Here is a 16,050-nt window from a genome sequence, read left to right as displayed (position 1 = left end):
TGCTGGCTGTCCGAACTGTGACAGTCAAAGCAAGACAACAGTGGTCAGTTAGAAAGCGCAGTTATGCCAATAGCTGGGGCACTACGCTTTCAGGTATTAGATTTTCTTATCAGTAATTTATATCCGCACCTTGCATGCTTTTGAAAAGCCTTATAGCTGTAGCCTCACCTTCACAATAACAACCATAATGTCTTCATTAATAAGACCTCTGGCAATGGAAACCGCTCCATCTGCAATTGACGGACAATAAGAGCTTGGCTCAACGCGAAAAACTGTCCCAGCAAAGCAGTCAGGCTGTGCTACACGAAGCTTTACTGCTGCCGTGAGACAGTGAAGTGGAAGCCCTGGGTTAGTGCCCTCTGCGCGGCGGTCAGCTTTTCCGGGCCTTGCCTTGTTGTCTGGATAACACAGTAGATATTTTTTGCATTACGGGCTTTTCTACTTGCGCTTAAGATGCTGGAAAACTTTAAATTAGTAGCTGTTCCTTGTGGGATGTTGCTAGTAATATTTTGCCGCAGTTTGCCCGTGGCAAACATTGTAGACAGTTGGAACGCAGCAAGCAACTGCCACCCTACTCCTTTTGCCGCCCATTGCTTCTCCATCGCCTTCCTGAACTTCAAGAAGCTTAATCATCTCCTCAATAACGCTAGCGTTCTCTGCACCAGCCCCTCGAAGCTTATTTTTCTTTCCGGCAGCAGATAAGGCCCAATCTACGCATTCATCAAGGGTTAACTGTTTCCGCATCTCACCACCAATGTAGGAAGCAACATGGCGCTTCCCACTGCTAATTGGGCCTACGATTATAGCACTTTGCCTGAGCATGCACTCACATCCGCCTAGTTATCTGTCGAACCTTTTTCGTTTCCAATGCCGGTTTCATCTTGAGCCCTAAAGTCATGAATAATCAACTATTGGCCTGGCCCTGGATGCTCTGTCTACTTATCTCTAGAGCAGGCTCAATCATTAGATCTGCTAGGCAGGCAGAATTTTGATACAAGACTGTGAAACTCACCTGCAGGGCGGCAAAACTCTATAAGGAAACCCCTGAGGAGCTTCGTAATCAGATTCGTCGCTGCTTATTTCCAGTTGTTGACTTTGTTCGGTTTCAGGTTCCCTCGCAACACCTTGGAGCCCACCTCGTGCGCTATTAGGAGTTTCAATTTTTGTCAGAGTCCCATCTGATTCCCTAGTAGCGGCATTTAGAGCCTTTCTCATTGCAGCTTTGCGCACTCTAGACCAGCAGGGCTTTCCCGGAGGCCTGAACGCAAGCAGTCCACCCGGACTGTTTAACGATGAAACAAGTCATAACACTGCTACACAACAAGTGAAATCAAGAGAAGCAGGGAAAGAGCGTTCCGTCGGCGTTTTGAGGCGAACAACTGTATTTTGTGTGGCGACTACAGTTGTAAGTCCGCCACAACCAAAAAATTGACAGTATGAAATATACCCTTGTGTGGGTAATCTTTATTTAAGACGCCTTGCTTGCCGTGAATATCACCTGACAGGCAATAAGGTGATCCCCAACTCATCGAAACCATCGAATTCGCGAAGCAAAGCATTTGTTTGCCTGTACAAATCGTCGAATTCCAGAGAAAATATCTCGTAGGTCTCGTCGGAGTTATTTCGGAGTACTACTTCTTGCCGCAATGTGTGCATAGGGAGGCTGTATCCAAAATCCACAAGGGACGGGACGAATTCCAGGCAAGGAAGCGCCGGAGCCCCTCTTGCTACTACACATTTCCATTTGGGGTTGTCCTCAATGCAGAAAATCAGTCGAGCACAGACTTCGTCGCCAGCTCTCTCTGGGGAAAAGTGAACCTTCAAGTCAATCCACTGACCTGAAGGCAACTGCTGCTATGGAATCTTTTGAATCGAAGAAATAAAAGGGCGTTGCTCAAGCTTTCTCCAGATACTCACGCAGCATGAGCCACACATCGAAAAATATTTTGCAGCATACTTATGACATCAAAGTTCTAAAGGCGTGCTCAGCTGCAGGCACACCTGGTTCAACAACCGACTGTTTCGGTTCAACTGTGAAACACCTAAGTGCTTCACGTTGGGCCCTATCACCCTTGTCAACCGTGTCCCGATATCGCCACTGAGCAGGCACGCTTTTCTCATTGCGGAGTCTCAACGTCACTGTTTTGCGGAATCCTGAGTCACCGCAGAATACACCGCTGCCACTGCCAAAAACAGTCTTCCCAAGATTATATCTTGTTTCAAGAGTTAGTACTTAGGCACGTGCGCATGATGCAAATTGTGGAGGAAATTGTGACAAACTGTGGCCTGGCGAGTAACCTTCCTTACTCTACCGCAATCTATCCAAGCTTTCTGTTTTTCGAAACATGAAACTCGATTGGGTGGCCAGCAGGACAATAAAATTGTTGCAAATTCTTTTCTCAGGACCAGAAAAGCTACTTGATGCCTGGCGCGCCTCACCCCTTTTGATGCTTTGAAAGTCAAGTGTGTCTGTCGACAGGGAAAGGTCGGGCACAACGAATTTGGCTTTAAGAATTATTTGGTAGCTAAGGTTTCCTGAAACAAAGGCTGTGAGTGGAACATTAGCATCTTCTTCTTTATCCTGCTTGGCTGTGACAGTAATTGTCGTCTTCTCCTTGGGTTGCAGACGGTTTATCACTTCTGGCTCCACACAAAATCCAGTTCCAGATAAATCCTGAAGTGAAAGAGGGAAGTTGTGAAGCCAAATATATAATAAATATACGATGTAAAGGCACAGGGCGCATATTGCAGAGAAGACAAGTGTCATATTGTCGAAAAGCAATTATGTTTGCTGTTGTGACAGGCTGCCAAATTTCGTGTTTGCTGCCAAAACACGTGCATCTGCCAAGCCTAGGCAATTTTTCCAACCTTTTTATTAATCTTGACTCCATACGCCTGGGAAGAAGCATTGCGCAGCTGCACTACTCTTGTTTTCGATTGGCCGACGATAACGCTTCCAAAGTCAAGCACATATTTCCCAGGAGTTGCAGCGAAAGCTCGTTCCTCCCCAATAAGCCGAAAATTAGAAATCGTTGCTGACTGAGAGTGGAATCACAATAGATGCTCCTTGAGAAAGTTCCTTTACCTGGCTTGCAGCTATGTTATCCATTTGAAGGCGGGCTAAAGAACGCACATTAGGCTTGCACGTTGTAATTCAAACCAGTCAGCAGTGAGCATTATAATTCGGCTTATCAAGCTAACTACCAGCCTCACACATAAAGATGAGCTGGAAGTCTGCTTAACGGTCGCCTTGTCATTTTCCCCACCACTAGGAATGTTCAGCAAATCCACAGTACACTGCCCTGAGTTACACCTGGACGTCGATGTCGTAGCCTTGCACCACAGCGCAATCAATGCCTTCAAAACTTTTTCGAAAGCGGCTAAAATTTCCGCTGTTCCTCAGAGAAGCATCAGTAGTCTGTGAAACCTAACAAGCAAGTGACATTTGGCAGCGTACTCTGTTGTAATACTCGAGCATTATTTTGCAGAGGCTCTGCCGATCAATCTCTGCCGCTTGCTGCCAAGTAGGCAAGGCCGTCCCTATTTCGACGGAATCACAGGCATCTGCTTCAAATACATACATCGCAAGAGAGCAGATAAACGGAGCGATGCTAATTTTGTGACGAAGCGATTGATTGCTACGAATCGCTGTATTTCGCGATAGCGACTCAGCGCCCAGACTGCACTCTTTGAAAGGCATCAACACCCACTCTGGTCTAATTTGTCGCAATCACCATCATCAGGTGCTCGAGGGAGTCCCATTAAAAGGCATCGATATGTTCCTCTGGCGCGAAGCGTGACAGCAATAGGGTCACAGTGATCGACTTCCACGAAGACTTGTTCGATAACTTCATCTGGTATTCCTGCAATGGGAAACGCACAACCAAGAAGTTTCACACATATACTTGTCGGTTACTCGATCGATTTCTGACTTATACGAAAGAATAGTGACAGGTTGTATGGCTAGGAGGGAGGGAAAAAGTCTTTTAATGGGACCCCCTCGAGCAGTACTACTTGCCCGCAATAAATTTTATTTCGAGCTTCATCTTTTCATTTGCCCTAATAAGTCCCTCTCTTTTTGGTACCTCAATGCTCCATGGTCTGGTGACGCGTCCCATGTCAACGGCAAAGCTAAGGTCAACGTACCCGCCGTTCATCAAATTTACCTCTGCAGTGACTGGTTTGAGGTATGGCAGCTCGCCAAAATCGAATTCAGTCTGGCCGACCCTTAAGCGCGGAAACGACGCACGGCCTACCACTCAAGGCACCTAAATAACGGCAAAGCCCTAATTTATCAAATGTTCTGATACTAGACTTTAAACAGGTGCATCGATTTTGTCCTTTATTGCGAAATTAGTCTGGTTCAGTTGAATGCCTGCCCTGAAGCTGCGTACCTATGAGGCGCACAGGATATTCAGGTCCATGACTCACGCTGCATAAGGCAACAGCGGAGACCTGGTGATTAGGCAGCCCCCAATACCGGACATTAACTGTTTCAGAAGCTCCTGGCCCAATACTTCCTGTAAAAGGTGCAAAATCGAAGACTTTATGGATGGAGATAGAGGAGCCTTCTGATTCCACGGGTTCATTATTCTCAGCACCTGCAGGAATGACACAGTTTTCCTCAAGCTGCTTTCTTTTTCTACTGCTACATTTTCAAAAGAAAAGTGGACGGCCCGAAGCCCACGGCACACCGTGTTGAAATACGTGTTGCTGTACATTTGAGGTTATCGATTGAGTAAGCGTCTGTCAAGAACCAGCTGTACGTCACCGGTACGCCACTGGTGTTTCTCATGCGTAGAGGAATTCTCTTTGTTGTCTCATTCACAATAAACCCGAAATCAAGCACGTTTTCCTCCAGCTCAATGTTTGGAAACTCTGTCTCTGCCTCCAGTGACACCACGTCTATTCGTGGATGTTCTTTGGAGCTAATTTCTAGTGATCCCCTGTGCGCGCAGCCACCGCACCCCCCAATGCGTGCAATGAAAATCTTTTCTCAAGGTAAGCTCGATTTTTTGTAGGCCCTGGCCCTTCTCATCACTACTTTTAGGGAAGAGCAATGGCTTCTGGGGAAAGTGTTGCTCAGAAACTAAGGTGCCAAAGGCTTGGTTAGGTGCTTATGTGATGCGACTGCTGTGTTATGTCAAAGCTCACTTTGTTCGGGATGAATGCCTGCCATTGTGGTAAGTGTCAAAGGAGACAGTCACTTGCGATGATTCTTGCGGGCCTAATGAGAACACTTTAGGCTCTACGTCAAACGGAGGTGTTGCCTTCCCCTTGCATCGAAGAAGGATGGGAGAGTTATTGCTTATGGTGATCGACTGTCGAAGAATACCCGTTTCATTTTCCAGTCGCCAAACATGCCTTGTAGACAACACAAAAAGCTTCAGCGGCATAGTCTGGGGAACTTCAAGGCTCGGAATAACCAACTACCACAATAGAAAATACATGGCATTTAGACTACTTTCGAGGCTCCTTCATTTTATCAGAGCAAGCTTCATCTTGCAATGTCTCACTTAAACGATAAAGAAGAAGGCGTCGCAACAAGATTGGGCGTGAAAAAGTCTGCTGTTGCGAGGGTTCGAGCTACGCGCACAGGTGTGGTCCCAGCACCCAGTGACTCTTGGCAAATAATGACTTGCGAAGCTCTACCTGGAAATGTGCTGAGGGCTTCAATTACAACCTGCAGCAAGACTTGAACTTTGCAGCTCTTGAAATGAAGGGCAAATACACTGAGGATGACGCCTAATACCCAATTTTAATTTCGCCAGGAGGAAATGCCTCACCTGCATCGAGCTGTCTGGGCCAAGGGGGAACTCGTTCGGCTGCACCATGAATTTCCGCTGTGATTCAGGGGTCTGCCGAGAGTAAGCGCTTCTTGACCCATCTAGAAAGTGAATATGACGCATGCGGCTGCCCCTATTAAATACTTTGAATGTTTTGCGCTTGGCATTGCTAGTGCACACCTGCTGGAAATCAGTGCAGGGCCCGAAATCCTCCAGGACGACGGGCGAACCCACAGCCTGAATACACCAAATTATGCGTATCCAACATGCTTGGAACGCTATAACTTCTTTAAAGTGACGCTGTGTAAAAGCTCCGAGTACTCGGGGAATAAATACGGAGTTGAAGCATAACTATCTTATACCTGTCCTTTCAGGTACACAATAAAGCTCTGTCCATCAACTGCAGACACTGTTAATTGCCCGGTGGCAGCAACTGCTTCACGGAACATTGCCACAATGAAGATAGCCGCTGACGCCCCTCCATTCAAAGTCATTTCGGGGTTTTTGGCCGTAAAGTAGCCGTGCTTGCTCCGAATGCAGCAACGAATCGATGCTGGAATAGGCGAGGTATTTGTCACCTCGACTTGCTGTATCACTTCGTCAAGGCATTTAATCTGTCAGCAACATATGGCAAAAAAGTTTCAAATATAAAAGTAGCCGATGCTATGTACAAGAGCTTTTGACCTGCCGTCCAAAGCATTGTTTATTAGATCCTTTTGGACGGCGGGATGCTAGGATCCCGACATTGTAGATCAAAGAACGTTGTGGGTGGTAGATGAAAGCATACGGATCGCGTTTGAAGCTGAAGTGGTCACGTTCACCTTGCAAAGCCTCACCTTTCCCCATTGAAGCTCTTTGGGCTCAATTTTAAGCTTAGGTCCAGAAGCGCAAGCGTGCACTTCCAACTGGAATGGAGTGTCTAGCCCTGCTATGTGTACCAAGCAATTGAAATTTATGTCACCAGGCGCAGTAGGGTAGAAAATTATTAAAACGGAGACTTCTGAAAGGGGAGGAACCAATCCCTTTGACGGCGCTGCCCTTGCGTTGACGTGTTCTCCACCCTGTTGCAAAGACCAAAAATATACCTACAAATTCACAGTGCGAGTGGCGTCCTGTCTTTGTATCACCTGAAATGGTACTGGAATTCAGAGCAAACAGACTGGCAACGCCTTTTTCGACGTTGTAAAGCCTAACCTCCAGGGTGACAGTAAATTGAGCAGAAAGACGTGAAGTATTTCTTATAGTGAATGACTTCGTCGCTGCAGTGTGTATAAAAACGTCTTCTAGTACAAGAGAGCTATCCGGCTCCAGAGCAACGTGTGGAGTCTTGCTTGAGCCCCGAAGAGGCAGTGTAAGGTAGTCTTCAATTAAGCCAGGCAGACCAAAGGCAACCTCTTCTAAGTACGTTTGGGCCTTGGAGGGGCAAAGGATGACGTTGAAACTGCCAAGTGCCCCAGCTGGGATTGTCAGAACATCGGGGCTAATCTTGATATCGCAGTATGTATCGTCGGTTCTCTTGACCACTTTCGCGTTGACCATTTGCGTCGCACTGCTGGTGTTTTCTAAGGTGATAGAGCGCACTTCTTCAAACCCAAAGGGGATGATTCCAAAATCAACACATGAAACGTCAAAGTTAATCTGAGGAGGGATAGCTCTGCCCTGAAACCAGATAGACCGAGCTGGAATAGTAACCAGATAGACCGAGCTGGAATAGTACACGCGCGCACTGCAGATAGTGACAGCCATTGCATTCTCATGCAAGAGAAGTGCAATGATGGGAGCTCTGCAGTTTAGTTATATGCGTGACCAGTATGTTGAATCCAAAGTGGGCCTGCTTATGAACCGAAGTTTACCTTCAGCTTTAACAGGATATCTTCTGGAGAAGACTCAATCGCCCATGGCACAACAACTTCGAATTCACCCACAAATGCTGGCTTCAGAGATATCTGTACTCTTTCAGCCTTGTTGATGGAAATGCATCCGCCACTAGGAATAAAATTAATTTCTGTGCCCGCAGGGAACAAGCCTACGAGCGGCTTTACCAAATATGTTGCTGCAATATCTCCCTGCCAGACGCAAAATTAGACATTGGAATGTGCATTGCTATAGTTGTAGCCAGACAAAAATGCTCCAGACGAAGTGGTTGTCTCAAAGGCATTTTACGCTGATGTAGGGTCCGTGGCCTATCCATCTCGGAGCATTTTAGGACTTGTCACCACGCTGCCAGCTTTTGGACAGCAGCAAGGAAATCCCTCGAAGTGGCAGACGTACTGTGTTCACGATTTCGACGTCAAGCGTCTTGTTTGTATACACAGCAACGTCCCCAAAATCTAGTTCCGCTTTCGTGAACTTGGCTTGAGGGCCTGTGCCCGTTCCACAAAGCTGCATCTTGAGACTCTTTTCTCTGCGTTCCACCACAAGGACATAATGTAATCAGTAAGTAATCAAAATGGAATCACCATTGCTTAAGGTAACCCTGTTGTTCATTCGTTATACCTCGTGCTCATTCGTTATACCTGGAAACGTTGATTCTCAAGCACTCAGTTGCCCAAGCTACTGCCTCAGTACTACGTTATTTCACTTAGTTTTCTCGAAACGATATGGAGTGCAAACAGAACAGTTCAAGAAGTCACCTCCCAATAATATTCAAGATAGCCGTAGAGTTGTAAGTTGTCGCCTGGATTGGCGTGAACTGAACGCGAATATGCAGCGTAGAGTTAGCCCAAACTCTCCCAGATGCCGGCTTTATTGCGAACGAGCCGGAAGACACCGTTTCAAGAATTTCATCAAATTCCTCCAGGCGTTCTTCGGAAGCCCCGAACGACCATCGAAAAGGCAGGTGCTCGTTGGAATTGTTTTGTATGCATAGAGATCTTTCACTGGTCAAGTTAACAAATGTTGTGTCAAACTTAAGAAGGGACGTTGAAAGGGTAACAGCAGCCTCAACCACTGTGCATTCCAGCTGCTTCACTTCCTCGCGACCCTAAGGCACAGTACAGCTCGTAGACCACACCATTCGTATGACAGCGGTTGCACGTCTGCTAAGATACCGCAAGGCTTGCCGTCATAGCATGGTGTGGAAAAAGCCGTGTATTGGCTTTCCGTTTGCACTCAGAAACACACAAACATTCTCAAGAGTGTGCAGAGCACCTTAGCTTACATCATCGTATTTTATCTCCAAGGGCGTGTCAAACGTCCCGCACCGGCATGATTTCACTGAGAAAACTACCTGCTCAAACCAATTATCACATCACATTGATGGTTAAAGACAGTGCTGCATGAATTTGCTTGGCTCGCATATGCCAAGAATAGTTCCGACCAACCTTAGCGTTGAGCATTTCCTTCAAGTGCCCAGCACAAGGGGCGCCCAAGTGGTGTGGCTCTAATGTAACACATCTAGGTAGCCTACTGGGCTGCTCTAGATTAGCATTACATTCTGTGAGAAGGTGCTTACCTGTTGTGAGCCACCTATGGGGATTGGGAAACAACCGGGCTGAACTTCGAATGGAGGTGATACTAGTAGTGTTACATTGGAGTCTGCATTGCCATTGTTGGTCAGAAACATCGTTTTCTCCTTTCGTTTCCCCACGATTGCGGTTTCCAAAGAAACCACGGGCGGAATATTCAAGGAGCACAAGCCTTGGAACGCCCGCAGTGGGACTAGAAATGTTTCCCGCTGTGTCATAACGCACACAATCATGGGAGTATCTAGTGAGACTGAATGCGAAGCGCCAGGTAAAATGTTTCCTCGTATCTCCCCAAAGCTCTGCCTCTTGAAGTTTCGGCGTGACTCCCGAAACCTGGCAATGCATCGCCGAAATGACGTGCAGCAGGCAAGTTTATCGGTGCAGCCGTTTGCGCTGAATGTAGGAAGGCCGCTTTATATACCTCTGTTTCAAGATGTAAGTCGCATGCATACGTTTTCTTATCGCCAGCGCGGAATGTTACCTGCACGGCCTTCACATGCTGTGCATGCTTGTCAGCAAAAAGAGTCTTTCCAGGCTTTTCTAGCAATTCTGAAAATTCCGTACTTCACTTTTATTGTCTGTGCTCACCAGAAAGTAAGTACTCATTCCTGGGGCTACCTGAACTCCAATCCAACAGCCACAGCGGTTGCAAGACAATGAAGTGCTTTGACTGCTGTTTTCACGTGTATATAGCTACGGATGAGAGATGAATGCTGATTTGAGCGTGGACCGAATTAGGAAGCTGAAGTTTTCTCAATGCATGACATCTTTTTGTCACGATTGCTAATCCGATTGTTGTTCCATGTGTTTATCAGCTTTGGTGTCGTTTAACGACACAGTCTCTTCCATTTCAGAAGGAGGACTGTCCGTTCCAAAACGCAAGATGCTTGTCTTTTTGGCGCGAAAAACAGCCCATGAATTCAGCGAAGCCACTTCACGCAAAATTTGTGTTCCCAATTGGGAACACAAATTTTGCTTGAAGTGGCTTCACTGAATTCGTGCGCTTTCGAAGGATTAAAGGCAGTACTTTAGAAATTTCTTACTGCTGTAGAAGCCTTTTCTTCCTTCATTGCCGTCACTGAAAAGTGTAGCGAGTCTGGAGTGAGTGCCAGCACTCGACGGGAAATGCGATCCTTGTTCCTATGAGCAACAACTCAGTAGGGCCCTCGTGAGCCGCTAAATGTTCATAGAGTCTTCTATTTGGCGTTTAACTTTGTATCAAGCGCTAGACTGGCTTTTGCGCATTTCAGTTTTGCTGAAGCTTTACTGAGCCAACCTGAGTTTGAAAGCAGCATGGTAGACTTTGGCAGCTTCGAAACCCACAAAAAATACGGCTGGAGGAAGAGCCTCAAATAATGGCGATCCGATTGGAATTGCTGATTGTCCGAACAGCTCATTTCTCTCCGCCACAGCTACAACCTTGTGGAAAAGGGGTTGCAGGGAAGGCACCGAAGGCAACAAGAGGCGGAATATTTTGGCTGATGTAAGTGCATCAAGCATGCCAGCTCCTGCGTGAGAGAGAAACTGCTGAAGAAAACGCGCCGAAGAGGAAAACAAACGAACCCTCTACAGCAGTAATGGAGAGCCAGCTTTTGCGCTTTGCGCCATTATCTTGTGTGCAGTTTCAGTCGTTGTATAGGCTGGTAGTGTGAGGTTCATTCTGCGCCTTTTTGAAATCAGCTTACTTCGATCTTCTGAGGAGACATCGCCTGCGGTGCAGCACAATTTTCACAGTCTGAATTGCCCTTGCTTCGAGAAGCTGTGCACGTATTTACGCCGGTATTGCCCAGATGTTGGATTTTGTTTTTGAATGATACCATTTTCGTTGGCCCACATGAAAGCTGATGTTCTTCATTTTCCACGGCATTTTCCCTGACACTTGAGAGGAAAAAAGAGTCTTCGTCTCCCAGATTCTTCATGCTGAAGGCCTTCGAGTACTATTTTGACCGTTTGTATGATAAATCATACACGCATGAGCAGTAAAGAGCCTGTGCGTGGATTCTGGCCAAAGACCCCTAAGACAATTGCCTGTTATGCTGTTTTTCCTGCATTCAACCAAGTTTAAGGGGAGACTGGAGTTTCTCAGTACTCCTCCTCGAACCGATTTAAGGCTGACCGCTTCTAGAATGGTTTTTGGTCTAGTTGCGATGGCCCCTCAGGCATTTCCTTGATCAAATTTTCTTTTCCAGGCAGCTCGAATGAATGCACATTAATGAGAAGTGAGTGCTATATTTAATCTGCTGGAGAAAGGACCGCGTTCATAGTTAGGGTTCCTCGATTCCCCTGAGCTGGGACGCTTTGTTGCTGCGAGGTCACCCCTGACTCTAAAAGGATAACTCCCTAAATTGATGAAAAAGCAAGGTTTGGAAATCTCTTTTGCGGCTAGGAAGCAAGAAAGCTGTGCTTAAGACCTCACGAACTAGGATGCCAAACCAAGGAAGCAGACTTCCCAGAAGCAGAAACCAGTTCTTGCTGCGGCCTGCAGGCAGCCATAGTTTCTGAGTCAGACCTATGACTAAGTATCCGTTACTTTTGCCCATTTGTTACAGAGTTATGAGCTGAATAGCGGTTCAGCACCACTTCCGCGTTGGTGCGCAGATCTTTGCAGCGCGTTATTCCCCACAACCAGCAATGTCAGGGGTCTTTCGAGGCACGAAATGATGTTTCACGTGAAGTGACGACAAATGCACTGGAGTGCTATTTAAAGCCAACAGTCAGCGTGCCCCTTGACTCTATGTGCTCTGTGGTAAAGTTAGCGCCGCTTTACTGGTGACCGGTGAGCTAGTCTGCTGGTCAGACGGCTGTCGAACTGCAATGCAACATAGGATCCAATACTAGATATTCAGAATTAGCAGAAAGTGCTATGTAAGTATTATGCATGCAGAAAAATTTTCAGCCCTTGATTGGCGGCCATAACCCCTAAGGAAGTAAGGGCGCATATGCGCAAGAGCAGGTCACCTCCTTGTGTATCCTGTTAAAGGAAACATACTTTGCCGTCCCAATTTCTTTGAAACCTCCACTTCTTACATCGAGTCCCCTTTCTCCGCCGTTATACTCTCTTAGCCACAGACAGGAGTCCACGCCTCGCTACTCAACAGCACGCCCCCGAACATTAGACCTCGACACTGCTTGCACTCAGTGAGGGGCTGCAAGTAGTATCTTTGGATCTTTGCGCCCCCTAAAAGGCTACAAAAAGAGCTTTTAATATTTTCGAAGAGATGCCACATTATTGTGTCGAAATCTTGAGAGGTATTTAGCACACTGTCTCTTGCTACGAGAGTGGTGGTACCTAAATGTGGCGATAGCTGGATTTTCGCGCTCCACGAGAAATTGCACTCTACAATCAACTATAGGAATCAGAAAGAACCTTTCTTTAATTCACGATATAGAATTTTTGTGGGGTTCACGATTTACGCTGCTGAGTGCGACTTAGTAGGCTAAGGTGGCGTTAATCTCCATGTGTTGAAGGGAGTGTTCCCACCATTTCACAACAGTTCTGATGGGAAATCTTAATAGACTACTAGGTTGCAGATGTCTCCATGCATTTAGCATTTTATGCAGCTATGAGATCCTCTAGGTTTCGAAACTGAGACTGGTTTCCACTTTGGACCAAAGACAATCGTAAGCTCCAAATTTTTAGTTTGAAACCTGTTCGTTCTGCTCCTCGGACTCTTTTACATTTCATTTTTGTGTTTCATTTTCTCCAAAAATCGTTTTCACTCCAGTGTTTTTCCCCTCCTGCGGGGCAACTAAACATCCTGTACACGATGCTGTAGATTTCGATCTTTCCCACCCCTCTCTTCGATCCCCCCAAGCCTCCGCCTCCTTGAGGGAAATTCCAAGCTACCTTTGTGTGTTTGACAGCTCCTGTGTGCCTTCGTGTGTTTGACAGCTCCTGTGTGCCTTCGTGTGTTTGACGGCTCCCGTGCGACTTTCTCCCCGTTGCGTGCCTCATGCGTGTAGCCCGAGGTATTCTCATCCATTTGATAACCTCGAGCGAGCTGGGCCTGGGGCAACTCCACGAGGATTTCCTTGCTTTCTTTCCTTCGGGGGCATCCAGAGTCCACAGAAAAGTGTGGTCCGCTTTCTTTTTCCAGTAGGTCATTACCCAGCTGTAGGGCACTTGGTGCAAAACGTGTCGTACTCCAGCCAGCTTGGGAAGCGGCCTTTACTACAGCATAAACAGCGCTGGCACGCGAGTAAGAGGGGCTCCAATAGCAGCACTACGCGCAATGTGTACTCCGAGAATGCTGCTCTGCTAGGCTGTCGGACCGTTTAGCCGATAAATGGTATCTGTGCATAACAAAGCATTACAATCTACCAGGGGCTGCTGCCGGTTAGAGCTCAAAGATCTGGACCTCTGTTTGCTCTCTGGAAAAATTGCGGTGGTTTCGCTTCATCACCAATTTCCTTGGCAAAATAGTTGCCTTACTTACACTCGCAATAGGGTACTCGACTGGCTACTCTTACAAGCAAAGCAAACAAAATGGCAACAAATGAATACAACACTTGCCATACTCACAGGCGCCCTTCAACAAAGGTGTCTGGTACAAGCAGCATTAGGTGCTCCCTAGCATCATCATACGCCATGCGAATAGTCTTTTAATACTACAACGAAGTGGCTCCCTGTTTCTTCTAGGTTTTTGTCTTTGAGTTGATCCAGCTCCTTGTGTCAAATGTGCGGACACGAGGTTTAACCTTAGTATGCAGTGCGATACTGCCTAGATCTCTGCGGGTGAGCAATAACATTTTCTGGGTTTCTTCGCACCCCTACTCTACTCATAAACGATATGAAAAAGTTCGTTGGACTGCTATCTCGCGCACAGAATGTCCCACTCAACATTTAGGTATGTCGCCACCAGAAACCCAATAGAGTTAGGACGTTTCAGAAGCAGGCCTCCTGGAACATCCTAACAATCCTAAATGATGTGTACAGGATTGTTAAAGCACAGTGGATGGACGGGCGAAAGACAAAAGGCGCAACGACGAGACCTTCCGGGATAGGCAGAAGACCCCACCACCTGGAAAAGTTTCTGAACATTAAAAGCGTCGTAGCAATGAACTCCAAACTGATCTTTCTATTTGAGCTACATGCTTCGGCGGTGTGCCGGGGATGGCGCACACGCGAGAAGAGACTGCTCCCCATGCATCTACGTTAAGGTACTGAGACGGTATGGCACTCACCTATGGAAGTTTTCGCCGCCTTTTTTCCGATTTTCTTGTTGCTCAAAGAGCTTAGTCATATGAGGGATGAAAGTAGAGTGCCAAAGCGCCGACAATGTCAAGGTCAGCAGCTGTGAGAGATTTCTGACCATTCGTGGCCTTTCAAGCAGAAAGCCGGTGCAAGAGTCAATGGCCATGTTTTTTGCCAGTTCAAGGGCCATAAAGTGACTCTTCAGTACTTTTCACCTGAGTGTGCGTTTCTCCAAAGCATCTCTTTCGACTTGCGATTAACAACGTGTTCAGCTTGCCATTTTGTCTAGGGATGGCGTGCTGAAAACAAACAGTCCATTATGTTAAATTCGGTGCATAAATGCTACCGTTGGTGTAGCTGGGATTGGTGGTCTTTGTCACAATTTAGGGCTTAGGGGAAACTGTGGCAGTGAACGAGACGGTCTTTAAACAGCTCGACGATGTGTGCTGGCGTCGACGCCTTCTTAATTGGGACAAAGTGGGCCATCTTGCTGAGGAGTAACGGTAATGCGAATAGAGCTATCAAGTGAAGCAGTGAAGGGCAGGTTAGTGATGGGGTGCAGATCTAGCACTGCTCGCTTTCGTGTTTGAAAGTGTTTGGAAAGCTTGACAGTAAACACACGGTTCCACATATGGTGTTGTACAGGCACGCATGCTTTGCCAATGATAGTATTTGCTGGATGCAGGGAAGGCCCTTTCTTGCCCGCAATGCCTGGCTCTTACTCAATCATGGTGATTGTGAAGAACACGGTTGAGGAATTTATGGAACTGCGGCATGCAAGTTGGCTACAAATCGTTATTACGAAGGCTCCCATGATGAGCGTTGAAGGAATAAATCAATTGGCCGTTGCGGAGCTTGCTTGGAGTGATTTCTCCAGATCGTTGCCTTGCTGCACGGTACAAGGAACGGAAGACCTTGCACTTTGTGTAAACGGAAGTCCATGTCCAAGCGGAAAGGTGACTCTAACTCTTAATCGCGGATATTGGCTTTGGCATTGTAAATGACTACATTTCCGGTGACGAGAGACGCGTGTCTCGGGACGGCATGTGCTACGCAGACGTAAAGAGAGTGTAGTGATCTTATCAGGCCGCATGTGGGAGAACAGTGGGCGGAGGTATAGGGGTTCTGCGTAGACAAGCATGCTTGATGCGTATGCGTGGTGGTGCGCTGTATTTGCTCGGGCGCCTCCGGGTGTAATGGGACGTTTGGAGTCGCTTGAGCATGAGCTTAAACCCAAGGAGCGCACCCTGAGAAGTGACGGGAACCATATACGTCTCCCTGAGGACAGAGGACGTATGATGTTGAGTGTGGCGAGGGAGCGCAGCCTCAGCAGTGACGGAAACCATAGACAGCTCCCTAAGGGCAAAGGAGGTAGGATATTGAGTGAAGCGGCTAGCGCAACTCCAACCTGGCTGCGTTCGCAAGTAATGGTAAAGCGCCGGAACTCGGCGAGCAGGTCAAGTCAACAAGCAGGACGACCACAAAGGTTTAGATGTGTTGAGCTGCTGTGAATGATTAGGCGCTTTGTGTTCGGTGTACGCCATAATCTTCGCCTGGACATAGTAAATGGCCATTTGTCATGAGCAGTAATCAAGGCAGAAGC

General features: G+C 47.1%; 1 protein-coding gene across 1 annotated transcript; it reads right to left on the bottom strand.

The window, feature by feature from the left end:
* Positions 1-5,512: 5,512 nt before the first annotated feature.
* ENH_00045190 (Hydrocephalus-inducing protein like protein, related) lies at positions 5,513-11,172 on the bottom strand (the record flags this gene model as incomplete). The annotated part of the gene is made up of 12 exons (XM_013585433.1): positions 5,513-5,683; positions 5,787-6,023; positions 6,149-6,400; positions 6,623-6,847; positions 6,876-7,445; positions 7,640-7,852; positions 8,058-8,190; positions 8,420-8,769; positions 9,241-9,462; positions 10,297-10,393; positions 10,530-10,780; positions 10,939-11,172. 12 exons carry the CDS (start codon positions 11,170-11,172, stop codon positions 5,513-5,515), a joined length of 2,955 nt encoding a protein of 984 aa, XP_013440887.1.
* Between the last annotated feature and the right edge of the window lie 4,878 nt (positions 11,173-16,050).

The sequence above is a fragment of the Eimeria necatrix genome, genomic scaffold (assembly GCF_000499385.1).
Source record: "Eimeria necatrix Houghton genomic scaffold, Enh_scaff33, whole genome shotgun sequence".
Taxonomy (NCBI): Eukaryota; Apicomplexa; class Conoidasida; order Eucoccidiorida; family Eimeriidae; genus Eimeria; species Eimeria necatrix.
The sequence above is the reverse complement of the archived record's forward strand: the minus strand, read 5'-3'. Positions and strand labels throughout refer to the sequence as shown.